The 17,349-nt window shown below is 39.4% G+C and overlaps 1 protein-coding gene across 2 annotated transcripts in view; it reads right to left on the minus strand.

Moving 5' to 3' along the window:
• The window catches only part of Cenpp (centromere protein P), a 200,579-nt gene that overhangs the window by 164,584 nt on the left and 18,646 nt on the right, over positions 1 to 17,349 (minus strand). For both annotated transcript variants that reach the window (XM_055595210.1, XM_055595209.1), the window contains exon 5: positions 5,690 to 5,786. In XM_055595210.1, the coding sequence (XP_055451185.1) occupies positions 5,690 to 5,786 (97 nt within the window). The remainder of the gene's footprint in view (positions 1 to 5,689; positions 5,787 to 17,349) is intronic.

Here is a 17,349-nt window from a genome sequence, read left to right on the forward strand (position 1 = left end):
TAGAGACTTTTTGGTGTTTGGAAACAAGAACAATGGGCAGACCAATTAGCACTAACTGACATGACTCACTAAAGCTGGACTGGTGATCAAGGTGATGATTATTCTCTTGTACCCATTTTTGCCTCAGCTTCCTGATATGATTTCATAAAAAACAACTTTTAATGAGTAGTAATTAGCAGCCTAAGAGTATAAAACAAAAATGGATGATTGTTCTTATAAAAAAGTTTAGATTTGTGATTCTTTTAAGATTTTTAGAAGATTTCTTTTTAAGATCATTGATGCTTTCTTTGTAACCACAAATTGCAGCCTGCTAGTAAAGAGAAACTGGCTGAGAAAATTACCTTGCTTTCTTACACTTTGTTAATCTATAACTTGCTTAGGTATGAATGTATGTGGGTTCTTGGGAATAATTTGTTTTCTTCACCTGTAATACATAAAATGTTTTTCATATAAAAAAGTTTTTTCATGATCACTCACTAAAAGAAAAACAGGCTGTCATCACATTGTAATTTTTATACTACTTGAAAGATTTTGCTGTGGGTAAAAAAATAAAGTTCTTGGAGCTCGCTCATTTGAGTTTGCTTCGTCCACCCAATATGTATGTGTGTATATGTGTAAACTGGTTGGAGTTTTGCTCCATTCATCAAACGTGTGTGTGTGTATGTGTGAACTTGTTGAAGCTTTGTTGTGGATGTGAACATGTTTTTGTTTTGATCCCAGAGCAAGGAAGGATATGGGACTGATTCAGATTGTCCACAGCAGCAAACTATTTGCCTTATCTGGGCTCTGAGAGATGCTCTCTGCCAGGTGCAGATAGTTTAATTCTGAGGCCTCTGAGAGGGCATAAAGACCAGAGCCTGGAGAAAGTAGGGGCTCTGAGAAAGAAGGTGGTCCTGGCGCTTCTGTCCTCCTGCTGCTCCTGGTTGCTACTGATAACAGTTGAATGAGAAAAAGTTGGAGATATCCTGAAATGAAGATTGGACTTGCCCCAAGGAACTCAACGACCCTAACCAGCAGAAAGTAGCTAAAGAAAACTCCACCACTCTCCCATTAATCTTTTTCTCCTATCTGGTTTTGGGGTATTGGAAGGGATTGAGGTGGAGAAATGAGAAAAAGGCAGAAAGAAAAAAGAAAAAAGAAAAGAAAAGAAAGAAGGGAGGGAGGGAGGAAGGAAGAAAGATAGATAAATTAATTAAATAGTATAAAAAAGTAATACTACAGAGCTTGTTGAAGCTTGTTTCATCTATCGTGTGTGTGTGTATGATTTTTCCCTTTTCTTTTTTCTATTTCACCAGCCACGAGTACCAGCCCCAGTAAATAAAGCTTTATTCTCTCAGAAAAAGTCTGCTGAGTGATCATTCACTGAGTCTACACTCCACCTCAGTTTACCCTAACCTGTTGAAGCTGGCCTTCAACATCCCAGACATAAATACATACAAGAAAATCATGAGAATTACTTAAGAGACTGCAGTATGGGAACTGTCCATGTCTTATTCTGGAGAAAGCCTTATGTGTGATAGATTTTTATTAACTCAATCAAGCAGTATCAATTTAATAATAATTAAAAAGAACTGAACCCCAAATACAGGATATTCAGTAACAATCTTTAAAATAATAGTCATATGTTAGGCTTCTGAAGGACTAGAACCTTGAAATATTATTTATGCTGATTCATTCAGATAATGTTTTTGTGTGTTTAACAGCTGTTAATAACTTAATGCTATGAGAATAAGCAGGACCTGAGGCATTATATAACAATTTTCTAAAGCAATCTTTAAAGTATTTCTATTCAACTTAAAGCCATTACTTCATAAGAATCAGGCTTCAATACTTATGCTGAAGATGTACAACAATCCAAAATTTCAAAATAGTCATAGAAGTTATGATTACATTACAAAATGGCATAGAAGTTATGATTACATTATTTTTGTAACAATATATAGTAAGTTTTTTGAGACACAATCTATATTTTACATAGCCTTGGCTGGCTTGGAACTCACCACATTGACCAAGTTGCACTTAAACTCCTGCAGATCTGCTGGCTTCTGCCTTATAAATGCTGGGATCAAAGGCACGAACTACCACCTCCAGCACTACTCACAGAGATCCGCCTGCCTCTGCCTCCCAGTGAGTGCTGGGATTAAAGGAGTGAGCTAACACACCAAGCTACACTATATAATTTTTACTCACATTTATTTTTATTTATTTATTTATTTCACTCCTGAAAGGCTAAATTTTCAAAAATAAAAATTTGAAATAAATTAGACTATAATAAATGGTCAAAAAATAAAATTCCATAATATCAATTACCAACTGATTTATACAGAAGCTTCTCACCCATTTATCACAAATAACTACTAATTTAAAGAAACCAGTGACAATATTCTTTATTCTTTGAAATTTACAGCAAATATTTGGTGCACAGAGAGCCAGGTGGATCTCTGTTAGTATGAGGGCAGCTTGGTCTGCATAGTTCCAGAATAGCCAGAATTACATGAGACCCTGTCCAAAAACAAAACAAAACAACAACAACAACAAAAAAACTGAAAAGAAAGAAAGAAAGAAAGAAAGAAAGAAAGAAAGAAAGAAAGAAAGGAAGGAAGGAAGGAAGGAAGGAAGGAAGGAAGGAAGGAAGGAAGGAAGAAAAAAAGCTATGATTCTCTTATCACAATCAACACCAGCTCATTTTCTGTTGGAGGTAAGCTGCTGACTGAGGTTGCAGTTCTGGCCTGAACTGGATAGCCTTCAAGGCCCTAAAGGCAGAACTCCCTCCCTTTCGCAGGATCCCCTGCTGTCTGCCTGACTTCATCTGGAGGGTGTCTTTAGACAAACTCCCCTAACCACTCTTGATGTGTGACCTCTAACAAAGCTCCCTGCTAGCTCTCTACTCCCTAAATTTAGATGTTAATTAGGTACTGACATTCTATTCTTATGATAGGTGAATGCTGTATAATGCAAATTAAGCATCTTTGAAGTGCCTAGTTCCAACCAATTATATGAACTTATTCTTGGAGCCCTCCACCCACTCCCATAGAAGTATATACCCTTTGTTCTCTGGAATTAAGGTTGAACTTAGCAGGAGGAGAACCTACAACTAGCGCCCAACATGGAGTTCTGGACTGCCCCAAGAAAAGTGAGTACCCCCTTTGAAGCCCTGTAAAAAGGGCATTTCGACTCTATTCCTGCCTTCCCTTGAGGCCTGGCAAACTAGGAAGGGAAGGTCTTGGCCCCATAGGGTTGGTTTGAAGCCCCCCCCCCCCCCCAAATGCAATAGGCCCCACCAGGGCCCAGGCTTCAGATTGTTAAAAGTTTGCAAGCTCCCCACCACAGTATAGACAGTGGGCAGTCTCAGACCCCAGAGAGCTCCCTTCGCACAGGCGGCAGGTAGTAAAATTTTGCCTGATTGTCCCATCCAGAGGATCTCTCTTTACAAGTTTGCACACCTTAGAGCCTTTCACTTTGCCTAAACTGATTGTCCCAGAGACCGTAAGATTCTCTAATGCTCTCCTTCCCTTCTAATTATGGGGAATTCAACATCACTTCAGAGAGATCTGTAAATTTACTCCCTTAGAGCGCTACTTATCTAGAGGACTTAAAATCCCCCAAAAGGAAGGCTTAGAATTTTGGAATGAGGTGCTTCAATTTGCACTGCGGGTCCTATCAGCAGATATCTCAAATCCAGATGTCTAGACCCGTTTTGCTTATTTGGCTCGTAAAAAGGAAGCCAATGAAGGCTATTGTCTATCTTCTTTCTCCCAGTGATAGCCACTATTAGACAATCTTTAACAAAAAAAAAACCTGACTCTCAAAATGACCCATCAGGAGAAAAAAAACACAAGAGGACAAAGGGCAGGGCTCAAATGAAAAAGACCCTGAAAATTGTCTAGTAGTTGATGTAACTGCCTTAAAAAAAAAAGCAATGCTCTTAAACATTAAGTAATCGATGTAATTAAACAAAAGTTCCTCCTCTCCCCTTTTCTACCCCAGTGTAAGTTTTCACTGGCTTCACTGGCCACCCTTGACTTCTCATTAGGGGGGAGCGGGAAGCAAGGGAAGGAGGGAGAGAGGGAGAGGGGGGTAGAGAGAGAGACCAAGACCAAGGCTTCTGCCCCACTGTTGCCACTGCTACAATGTGTGGTCCCACCTCCCCCTATGAAACAGCTTTGTAATCAGAGACCAACAGCTCTTTAATCGGAGTTACTGGCAACAATTGCTCTCGGTGTGAAAACTATTATCCCCCAAGCACTCCAGCCATTAAACCTCCACCTATAAAAACCTTCCCTGTTAATTTACACTTAACTAGGCAATACCCTCTAGCCTGGTACCTTCTCCCAGCTACAGATTTAAAAGAGCTACACCAAGATGTAGATGAGAATAAAATTTATGCCCCATGGATCAAATCTAATTTACAAAGTTTTAATAAAACGTTTTCAAACCCCCAAGACTGGAGAGATATACACAAATCTTCTCTCCCCAGTTCTTTTAAGACCAACTGTTTGGCCAAGGTAATTTCACTACAGGAATTCAGCAGGTTTTACTCCCTGGCGGCTGCCTGGACCAAGTCCAATCCCATACACTTCAGGATTTAAATCATTTAACTCCTTTATCCAAAGGACCTGGAGAAGCCTTTCCATTGGCTGTCTTAAAACAAAAATCAACCAAGGAGACTCTCCCAGATTTTATACTAAGTATACAAGCCAGTTTAGATAAAAAGATAACAGACCCTTTTGCAAAAGCAATGCTCCTAAATAATCTTATATGGGAAGGAATGACCCCAGAACACAGGCAAGCTTGCCAGGGACTAAGATATAAACATTATGACAAAGGGATTGTACCTATGATATTGAGTGCCTCTTACCAGGCTTCCTCCCTGGCCCAAGCCTTTACAATTACAACACAGCTTAATTCAAAATGTTTTAAATATAAAAACAAAAAAACTAGACACTGCGAGGAAAAACTGCCCCCAAAATGACTCAGCTACCTTTAAACCTCCTAAATTTTCTAGGTCACATGTCAAGCCTTCTCCTCTGTCACTCTATGGCTGCCAATAACAATAATGCCTCCTGTACTAGGAGCTAAGCCCACGATAACTCATAATATTGTTTTACAGGAAAAATAAATAAGATAAAAAATATCCTACAAGTTAACAATCTCCAAACTGATAAATTTCTTTCATGAAAGCAGGAACTCCAAGGACTTAGTTTCTAATGCTTCCCCACCTTATGCAGTCAAGTTCTAAAAATTTACCAAGACATACAGAGAATCTTCTTACACAGGCCGCATAATTAACATGCTGTTTCTTTCCACAGATACATTATGGAGTGAAATACATGACAGAGGATGCTGGACCAGGATGGAGATTTCTCAAACACCTAACCCTGCTCATTTCAGTGCCCACAGAGACAAGAGACACCAATGCCAAAGAAGAATGCTGACTTCCTTCCCTTCATTACCCTCCTAACACCTCTAACTCTCCTAGGCCTAAAACAACAGATCACTGAGGTGCTATCAAACTGTTACCAGCTTAACTTGTGTGGTACCTCCTTTCTTCCCAGAGTAATGAGGAAATAACCTCCTGTTCACATCACCTGCCCTCCTGACTTCATGGGCTGCTGGGAAGCAGCCCCCAGGCAGGTAGAAAACCAAACATTTTCTATATATATTTAGATTCAAACATTTCAGACTTTACCTTAAAATGCTTAAATGTGTTCTCACGATACTCATACCACTCCACGAAAAAATGCAGACTTCGGAAAAACCAGAGCAAATCTCTTTTTTCTTCTGCTCTGTAAGAGTAAGATGCTATGATTAATAAATAGTATGAAATAATAGGCTCACTTTATACTTAAGCTTTATTTTTTTTTCCATTCAGATGTGTTACTGACAATAAAAATGGACTTGATGTCCTCCTATACGTTGAACCCTGCACCTGTGTGTGTGTTCTGTGACAGCTAATGCTAATTGCCAGAGCAACTATTTTATCTTGGAGTACCCTACCCAACTTTTCAACCACTCCAATGTGACATTCTCCAGGAAGTCTTACTTGATGAATGCAAAATAATGTGCTTTTTGGTGCAAAGTTTCTAATTATATACACGTTCTTGAGTGAGCACCCTATGTATCTGCAGTCGGGAGCTAGATACCAAAAAGGCCAACCACATCATTAGAGGGTGGGAACTCTAATGATGGAGTCTTGCTCTGGGCTAGCAAGACTATCTATGTGGTACACTGTATGTATTTATATTCCCAAAGCCTTGGTGATATTTCTGTCATCAACTACCACATGTTTATGATTTCACTCACATGGCTGTTTATAAGCGGTATTCATGATCCCTGACAAAAGCAGAACATCAACATCAACTACCCCATCCCTGAGACATATTCCTCTGCTAAGGGAAGAGCGAAGACTCACCAGCCAGAATTAAAGTTAGCCTCTCCAAAGCACACTGGGAACTAAGCAAGTTGGCAGTATCTGTAAAGAAAACTACTTTTCTGCATGTACATCAAGTCACAGGTTACTGGAATGCCAGTCCTATAAAGAGCAAAAAGCTAGCTAATACGCCAATGCTTCTGGCATCTTACCATTAAAATCACGCTCTTTATGGTAAATGGGTACAGAAAAAGAACACTGTGAAAAGCACAAAAAAGTGCTCCCTGTCCAGGAGGCTGCCACTGGTCCTCCCAGAACACTGTGGATAGAATAAACACTGAATGAGGTGTCATGCCTGACTGAGGTGATGCCTGTCTAGCCCATCAAGCGCCACATCCCTGACAGTTTTCTGCCAGCCTATCACCAGTGGACAGAGAAGATGGCATCATTTGGTCTTTTGGTGAAGCAAACCTTGTAGAGAAGATATTGCCAATCCAGCTGACCACCAATGGACTCTCAACCATGAATAGTACTACTACGCATTCTCTCTGTTAGAAATTTTATTTTCCCTCTTAGACTTCCTGTTAGTATATCAGCAATCCTTGTATCTCACATGCTAACTCAAGGTGGCTTCTTCCTGTCTCTTGTCGAGCACAGCTAGGATATGGGCATCAGGATTTTTGAAACCAGAAACTAACTTATTCATTATTGTATTCTTAGACTAACCATGCACAGTGTATACTATCCTTATTTATTCATATATGTATAGAAAAGATCATATGACTTCATGTGTATGTGTATCTAAGTATGAGCACAAATTTTCTAGTTGTCTCCTGAAAATGCCAAGAAACAAAACATTCCAATAGTAATGAACATATATTGTACCATATTTTGATTTCTAATGTTAATCCCATCTAAAAGTCCTCAGAGAAATGACACAGCCATGATGGGGCAGAAGAGGTTTTATATATATTGCAATTCCTGAAAACCTTTTAATATCAAATTATAAGAAAGTACTTGAAGATATGACAAAGTAGTATCATATGGCTGCTGGGGATAGTTCAAAAGGATTTCCACTGGTCAATTTTCAGACAGTTTGATCACCAACATAAATAAAAAAGATTACAAAATTATTTAACATGGTTAAAGAGACCGCTCAGTGGTTAAGAACATTTGCTCTTCTTTCAGAGGACCCAAGTTTAGTTCCCAACATCTGGTAGTTCATAACTACCCAGAAGTCCAGTTTCAGGGTATCTGATGCCTTCTTTTGCTCCCTGAGGGTGCCTGCACACATGGCGCATGTACGCATGTAGGCTCGCACATGTGCGCTTGCACGCACACGCATACGCTCATTAACAAATAAAAATTTCAACAATATTCACGATAAATAGTAAATCTTTAAAATATCATTGGCTTTTTACTGCCATTACTTACGCAGTATGAATTTCAAGATCTTCACATTGTGCATTGTACTTTTTAATGTGTGAGTCATATCCCGAAGTGTTTGGTACCAGCCTGTATGAAACAGACACTTTGAATTTTGGGATGGGGTGCAAAAATGTGATTCTGGTTCAAAAAAAAAACCAATTTAAGTTGTCCATGAAAAACTCAGAAAGGGAATAAATGGGAACACCCTCCACCCTCACTGGATAAGTATGGTCTAGGTAAAAATGTGAAGATTTCACAGGAAAGTTTTTCATTGTTCATGTCACAAGGCATGTCCTCCTTTTCTTGCTGAGTACATGCATATATTGCCATTACATATATATGTACATATACATACATGTGCATCTATGTACACAGACTTCGCCACTGTCAGTCAGTTGAGTTCTTGGCACAGAGTAGCTACCTGGAACTAGAGTCTGGGTGGAGAAAAGGCGGCTCTGTACTCCTAGCACATGCCACATGATGGTTGATATCCTTCTGATCACAGAGTCTTTAAATGTCTTTCTTCTTATTCCAGCTGAAGGGATTTCCATTGGCTATAAAGGGCTAGTGTTCTTTTACGCTCCAGTTTTCGTTTGTCCTTTTCAGGAGCCAGACAATCTTGAAAAGCACATTCATAATATTTACAGCAGCCAGACAGCAGAAAATAGAGGAACAAAATCAACAGTCAACCATATTAAACACATGCACACAGACATGCTACCTAACAGCAGATAACTACTGTGGAAAACAGAATGGTATTTCTTCAGAAAAAAAAGATAAATAGAATTACCATGTACACCAGCAATTTCACTTCTGGGTCTATGCCTACAAAATAGAAAACAGTCTCAAAGAGACACCTGTATACTCATGTTCATACTACTCATATAATAGTTACAATGTAGAATGCCCACCTGCAGATAAACCTGTGAGCAAAATTTATTTACAACAGAATCCTATGCTAAAACGAGGAATTTCTGACATGTACTACTGTGGATATACCTTATTATATCAAGGTATATACAGAACAAACAATGTACCATACATTTCTGAAAGCTGTCAAATTATAATGTTTTTTTACCATAAAGAAATATAAACATTTAACATGACTCAAACATTATACAATATACATATATCAAAACAGCACACTTTCACAAATTTTAATTCCCAATATATCAGTCAAAATCAATTTAAATTTTAACAAAGACTGCCAACTAAAGCCAACCCCTCAAAAGACAAGTATTTCATAATTCTACTTCTATGAAGTACTTAATGAAGTTAAAAAAGAAATAAAACACAGAGAAAGTAGAACGGCAGCTGCCAGTGTATGGTGGAAACACAGAAGGGAAGTTATATGGGTTGTATTTTTTCAAATGTTTTTAAAAATTATTTTGTTTTTAATTACGTGTGTATGTGCATGTGCCTGCTAAATACAGAAGAGTGTGTGGGAGCTCCTGGAGCTGGAGTTACAGGCAGTTGTGAGCTGATCCATGTCAGCGACAGATCAACTTGAGTCCTCTGCCAGTATGCGCTCTTGACTGCTGAACCATCTTTCCAGCCATGATTGTTTGGGTTTTATTGGTGTTATGAAAAAGGTTCTCCTAGTACAACCCAGGCTGGCCTTGAACTTATGATCCTCCAGCCTGGACTTCCCGAGGTCTGGGGACCACAAGCATCAGGTCTGGCTACGAAAGCTAATCAATTTAATGGGTATTAGAATTTCATTTTCTTTTTTCAGAATACTGGTGATAGTTGCACAATATTATGAATGTAATTTGCACTACTGAACCCTTAACTAGAGTTAGAATGGTAATTTTTTTATCATGCATACTTTAGCATAATAAAAAGAAAAGAAAGCCAGGTAGGGTAGGTTTGCCATTTAGGGGGATAGTTTGTGCTAATCCCACAAGATTCTAAGTTCAGTCCTAGAACCACAAAAGAAAAGAAAAACAAATTCTATAATCCAAATAAAGGCAAGAAAGGAGAACAGAAGAACAAAACACAAAGGGAACACAGAAAAAGCCATAGAACACTTGAAATAATACATAGCTACATAGATTGTATTCTGTCGGGAACACTGGACCCTGAGTTTTTAAACTTGTCCGCTGTCTACTGTAATATTTTAAGATTTCTGAGTGAACAAATTACTCTCCAAAGAATGCATGCCTATAAAGAGCAGCAGTTTCTTTAATATGGCTTGTAAGCAAAGAGACAGGATTTTCTATTTCCCATTAATCAAGTAAACAAAAACAAAGCCCTTCAGCATGTAGAGAAAAGAAAAGAAAAAACCCACAAAAACTTAAAATGACCAGTATAAATATACACACATCACATACCAACCTGATGACAGAAGAATAATTTTAAAAAGAACTTTAAATTTACAGTTCTGTTATAGTCATAAAAGTTACTAATAGTATAACATGTATAGTTTTCAATTACACACAGGAAGTGTGCGTGTGTGTGTGCATGCGTTGGCTCTTACCACTGTAAGACTGAGTATAGTTTATCTACTTTTCCTAAGGAAAGTCCAAACTTTAGCAAATGGAAAACAGATGTTATGGATTTTTCACAAAATGATTGCAAAAACATTTCAATTTCAACTGAAGTAGTCAGAAAACCAAAATAATTCTAAAGTCTCCTTCTTAAGGACAAAGCAAAGCATAAAGAGAAATTTGGAATTAAAAACTTTACAATGTTCTCCTACAAATGAATCTAAATTATGTTAGTAATTGAGTCACTTAATTATTATTCAGCTGAGCATGGTGGCACAAGTCTTTAGTCCCAGCACTTGGGAGGCAGAGGATCTCTGAATTTGAGGCCAGCCTGGTCTACAAAGCTAGTCCAGGACAGTCAATGCTACACAAAGAAACACTGCCTAGAAAATAGATAAACAGATAGATAGATAGATAGATAGATAGATAGATAGATAGATAGATAGATAGATTCACTCTTATTCAGTCAGTATTGCAAAATAGTATGATTACCTTGGAAAACAGTTTGCAGTTTATTCTAAAGTTATCAAACATATCCTTATAAGATTCATGACTCCAGTTCTACTTACTTGCTCTGGAGAAAAGAGAACTTAGATTTAAGTCTGGAGTGTGTCCCCCATGAACAGTATGGAGAATACATTCCAAGACTTCCAGTGAATTCCTAAAACCAAGATGTCAAATCTTGCATATACATTGTTTTTCTGTGCACACAAAACATGATAAAGCTAAATTTATTGAAGCATACAAAGAGACTAATAAAACAGAACAATATAGTCTCTCCTGAAAGTCAAGACAATAATTTATGAAAAGAGCTTACATTAGCCTTATGTATCTTATGTGTTTTGCCTGAATATATCCATTTGTACCACATGTGTGATTGGTGCCTTCAGTGGTCAGGAGAGGGCGTACGATACTCGGAAATTGAAGTTACAGATGGTTGTAAGCCATTGTGGAAGTTCTGGCAATCAAACCTGGGTCCTCTGTAAGAATAACAAGTGCTCTTAGCTGCCAAGCCATCTCTCCATCCCTATTATACATTTTACTAACATGATAGTGTATTATTCTAACATGGCATATTCACCAAACTCTGAAAACAGCCAAATGTGCTTTGATGGATAAATAGGTTAACTGGCTTTCCCAGGAGTTAAGAGTTGCTGAGTAAGACTATAAACAATAGTACAAAAAGTTTGTGTGTATATATGCTGATGGGACAATTCTTGCTTTCTTTTTTAAAACAGGGTTTCATAAAGGTGCCCTAGGCAAGCCCAGAACTTGTGATCCTCTTATTTTAGCTTCCTAGTACCAGGACTATAGGCATGGACTTTCACTCTTAAAAGTTCAATGCTGGGGGCTGGAGAGATAGTTCAGAGGTTAAAGTCACTGTCTGCTCTTCCAACGGTCCTGAGTTCAATTCCCAGCAACCACATTGTCATTCACAACCAACCATCTATTATGAGATCTGATGTCCTCTTCTGGCCTGCAGGCATACATGCAGACAGAACACTGTATACATAATAAATAAATCTTTTTAAAAAGTTCAATTCTTTGGTTAGGATGATTAGTATACTTAGCTATAAATGTAGTCAACTCAAGGGCTGTACATTAAAAAAATGACTATTTTACTTCTTTTTTCCAAGTAGTATATAAGCACTACACATCTGGTCATCAAAGTCTCATAAATATCTCAGGAAAAATGTATTAGATACTTTGAAAAACACCACATGTTTTCTATAAAATATTTATACAAAAGAACAACAATAAATAGCAAGCTATTTTATAAACTTACTAAAAATATAACAATTTGTACCTCACATGGTATGTGTCCTGAATAGTTTTATGTCAACTTGATACAAGCTAAAGTCATCTGAGAGAAGGGAACCCCAGTTAAGAAAATGTCTCCATAAGATTGGACTACAGGTAAGCCTGTAGGGCATTTTATTAATTAGTAATTCATTGGGGGGAGCCCTTTCCAGTGATCCTGGCTTCTGTAAAAGCAGGCTGAGCAAGCCATAGGGAACAAGCCAGTACGCAGCAACTTCATGGCCTTTGCATCAGCTCCTGCCTCCAGGTTCCAGTGAGAGACCAAAGTTTAAAAATCAGCAGTTATTATTAAAGTTTAAGGCCTGAACTAAGGCTAGCTTCTTGAGGTCTAGTAATGCCCTGAGGGGAAGAACCGGCCTTACTGCATTCTTTCCCCACTCACTAGAGATACAGTTGCTAGGAAACTGGCCCATCCCCCTAGGGAAGGATACCAGATCATTAATGGTTTGGGGACCTTCCAATAGCCAATCAATTCAAAATGCAGCATTTTGACCAATAGATACTTGCCAGGCAGGGATCGCCCCTGCCTTGAGCATGCTGGGAGGGACCAGAATCTTTAAATCACCCAACTAACCTGAGCATGGGGCTCTCGGCTCTCACCGCTTTGGCGGTGAGAGGATGTGAGCCCAAGCTGCAGCTTGTAATGATTTGTAATAAAAAGATCCTCATGTGGTTTGTAACAGACTCGGCTCCTTGTGGTGGTCTTTTGGGGTATCGCCATTCAGGAATAACACCAGCCCTGCTGGAGTTCCTGTCCTGACTTCCTTCAACGATGAACAGCGATATTAAAGTATAAGCTAAATAAACCCTTTCCTCCCCAACTTGCTTTCTGGTCACAGTGTTTCATTGCAGTAATGAATGCAACTAACTAAGACACTGTGTATGTCTGTGAGTGAGAAACAGAGAGAGACAGAGAGATGGGGTAGAAAGGTAATGTTCTCTCCAGAAGCTTCAGATTAGTAAGTGAAAATCCTAGTGTCAGGTGTGGGATGCCTCCCTTTAGGTCGGTTGTTAACACAGGAATAGGAAATGACCCAAACCATATAGGTTATTGCCACTGCCCTTGTGTTGGTATAATGTTCTTTTGGAATGTATACACTTTACTCTTGCTCATTCAAATGCTGATTTCTCTCCCCCACTCTGATTTCAATCCATACATTGCATTGTGATACTTATTCTAAGCATCACCTGTCTCAACTTTGTGTAAACATGCCAAAATAAAGCAACCATCCACAATGTTGAGCAATAGAAAGGAAGCAGGGAGAGGGAAGAGCCAGAGGACAGGAAGGTGTGGGAGGCAAAGGAGGGCAGGAGAGAGGTGGGAGAGCAGAGCTGGAAGAGAGGTCTTGGAACAACGTGGAGAATGAACCAGACCTAAGATTTCACTAAAAGCTAGTATAATGTGGGAAATCTAAATGTTAGGAAACTATGAGGGCTTGGAGGTTTAGGATGGAGTAACTATTGCCCAGCACTGTGTTCTAGGTTAATTAAATAAATCAGTCTCTGTGTGGTGATTTGGTTATACAGCTGTTTAGGATTAACAGCAGCGCTACTAAAATATAAATTAATAGTAAAAATTAAGCGCTAATTACAACACCCTTGGTTGCACGCCACAATTTGATAAGACCCTTTTGCCCGAGACAGCACACACTCTGGTCATAGGACATAAAGAAATCAAGCGGGTATTGACCTGGAAACTTCATCCCTGATAGATAGCTTTTGTAGTGCTAGAGAGTGAAAAGTCATCAGTGGTTTTACCCAGTTAGACCCGTCAGCTAAAATAACGATTGGGCTGGAAATATGACATGAATGTTGTGGAGGTAAACAAACACTTCCTGATTGGATGTATGGCACATTCTACATGAGGGAATTCATGCCTAGAACTATAAACTCAGACAAATACTCTTGGCTGGGGATGTCATATGCACTAGAGGAGAACTTACTACTATTAATTTGATAAATAGACACAGTATCAAACTTAGTTTCATGCTTAACACTCCTAAGAGAAGCTTCTTTCTGCAGTGGACAGAAGTTAATATGGAGACTCACAACTGGTAAAAGTAGGGAGAAAAGTGACAGTGGAGTAGTCAGCCCTAAATAGGACATGTATATCCACCCCCTAGGACTCAGGTATCATGACAGAAGAGAGGGCAAAGTGTTCTAAGAGCCAGGGTTTGGAGAGAATTGCTGCAAGAACAGTGTCTTCTGGAAATGACAAGGTCTATGCTCTCAAACTCACAGTGGCTATGGTTATCGGCTAAGACTTCACAGGAGCAGGAGGTCAACATTCCAGCATGGAGTGGAAGGGGTCCACAAGGACCCATTCCCAGGTAAGGACAACTGACAACTGATAGCTACTGCGCAAAGGAGAATCAAATGCTTTTCTTTCTTTCTTTTTATAAAGTTTTTGTTAGGATGGGGCTGTCGAGGTGGCTCAGACATTAGAAGCACTGCTCTTCCACAGGGCTCAGGTTGATTCCCAGTTCTCACATGGGGGCTCGCAACTGTCTGTAATCTAGTCTCTGACTTCCATGGACACCAGACATACACATTCTTGCACAAATATAATTGCAGACAAAACACCCATATATGTACGTACACACAGAATAAATTTTTACGTTTACTTTACGGGCTAGAGAGATAGTTCAGTAACTAAGAGCATGTACTGCTCTTGTAGGAGGCCCACGTTAGCCTCTCAGAATCAATATCAAGTAGCTCACAACCTCCTATAACTCCAGCTCCAGGCAATTTGATACCCTGTTCTGAACTCTAAAAGCACCTGCACTTTCACATGCACAAACACATGTAATTAAAAACAAATCTTTAGAAAAAAGTTTGTATGTGTCACACACACACACACACACACACCCCAAAAGAGGGCTTTGATCACCTGAAGCTAGATTTGCAGGCAGTTACGAGCTGCCAGCGTGGGTGCTGGGAATTGAACTTGGGTCCGCTGACAGCAATAAGTGATCTGTACCCAAGCCATCCCCTCCAGCCTTGAAAAAGTCCTTTTCACCAGGGATATGGCCCTGGTCAGTTGTCCATGCTCCAGTGAGTGGCACCATACCCACGTACATATGGGCTCAGTTTTGTCATATGATGTTTTGATGTAAGCTCTCTCTTGCGAGGGAGGTGACTCGCGAGAGAACATCTGTGGGTAGACTTTGAGGAGAGGAGCTATATAGAGGCTCTCACAGAGTGAGACGTCACTTTTTAGATCAACATTGCTGTGTTGATCTTCATGCTTCCACACTTGACTTCACAGAGAGAAACAATCCAGAGAACTTCTCGGGGCAATCCGACTGAGTCTTGCACCTTTTGCTGACTTTGTGTTGCTGCTTGGTGTTGGCCTTTGGACTGGTCTGCTGGTATCCTGATGACTGAGTTTGGTAATCCCCTAAGACCCATTGACCCTAATCAGGAGGAAGTAGATAGAAGAGGTCTACAGCCCTTTTCCCTACTAATCTCCTACCTAAGGCAGGGGGAGGGTGGTTGGAAGGGAGGTAAAAGTGTTTAAGAACCCTAAATAAGGTAGGTTTGGCAAAAATCTAAGCCTACGAGTTGTAAGAGTGATGCATTGGGTGTGGGATCCAAGAGGACATGAGGAACAGAAGGGAGGGGTGGATATCATGTAAGTACATCATAACCCTGTGTGAAATTCTCAATAAATAAGTTACATAAACTACAACCTCAAATGACAATACAGACTAGTCTTATAAATATGTTAATAAGTAAAAAAGCAGGATGATAAGAGTACAAATCACAAACCTACATTTCCATGAAGTTCAGAGACATACAAAAAAGAAGAAATAAAGTTCAAAACTGGGCAAAACAGACCTGTGGCTAGACCTCAGGACACTGGTTCAACATCCTTTGGAGGAGGAGTGACTAGAGAAGATCTGTAAGTACTGGTTTTACAGGTATACTCTGCCACATCCCAGCAAGTTACTAATTATCGCCTAGGAATTGTTTGCCTCTCTGAATGTGTATAAAGATAAATAGATTTTTTTTAATGACAAAACATCAGTCTTAGTCAATTAAGTCTATTAGCATACAAACAGATAGCAGTTGGGTTTATGTGCCAGGCTGGATAATGTGGTAATGTGGATAAAGTAATAAAGGGCTGGAGAGGTAGCTCAGTGTTTAAGGGCACTGCTGCTCTTCTAGAGGACCCAGGCTCAGCTCCCACCAAACACATGAAGCTCATAACTGTATCTCCACCTCTTTTGTATCTAGTATCATAACTGTATCTAGCACCCTCTTTTGTCCTCCATGGCCAGCGGGCACACACATGGTACACATACCTGTTAGATCTCAAACCCAGAATGACTGAGGTACTATTTAACATATCAAAGTAGACACTAGCTGCCAGGTTCTCCTTCCATCCCTCAGTCCCTACCTGTTACAGAGTATGGCTGTCATACCCTGGTCCCTCCCTTAAACTTCTTCAGCTCAGGTATTGGGCTGGGCTTCCCTCCCTGTAGCTGCCCTTCCCTACGTAATCCAACCACTTTGGTTACCTGGTCCTTTTGTCTACACTCATGACTGAGAAGCAATTTCTAAGTTTATACTTAGAAGACAACTAAAAGAAATTTAACATGTTGAACTTGTGATTATGATAATATTAGCAGTACTTTACCAGAGCTAGATTACTAGCTTATAAGAACTCCACTGATTAATGTTAAAACCCTGAACTTTTGAAGTCTTAGTGTAATAAACATATATAGAGGGAAAGAAATCTGAAACTTTTTTTATATACCTTAAGTCAATTTTATTTTTAATTACCTAAATTTTTTTAAATACTTAAATTCTTAGACCTTTATCACTTGTATTTACACAGATTAAAACACTTTCTTAGACCCTCACAACTTACTTAAGCTTTCACATACTCAGACCTTTTACCTACATGCAGGAAAAAATACTCATACATATAAAATAAAACAAATGTTAAAAAGAAGCATAGGGTAGCCAGGCAGTGGTGGGACAGCCATTTAATCCTAAGTACTCAGGAGGCAGAGGTAGGCAGATCTTGAAGGATGAAGAGGAGGAGGAAGAAGCCTAATGGATCCTGTAAAAGTCAGGGAATGGGGTTTCAGTACACGAGCACAGGTTAGCCCACAGGCCTGTATGCGGTGGAGAATGGGAGGTATGCCACTCAGTTACATGTCCGCAGGGCTACAACTGCAGTGGAAGGTATACTATGGAGACGCTATCCTCTGGGCAAAGAATGAACAGAAT

Source organism: Psammomys obesus, unplaced genomic scaffold (assembly GCF_907164565.1).
Source record: "Psammomys obesus unplaced genomic scaffold, mPsaObe1.curated_primary_1811, whole genome shotgun sequence".
NCBI classification, from domain to species: domain Eukaryota; kingdom Metazoa; phylum Chordata; class Mammalia; order Rodentia; family Muridae; genus Psammomys; species Psammomys obesus.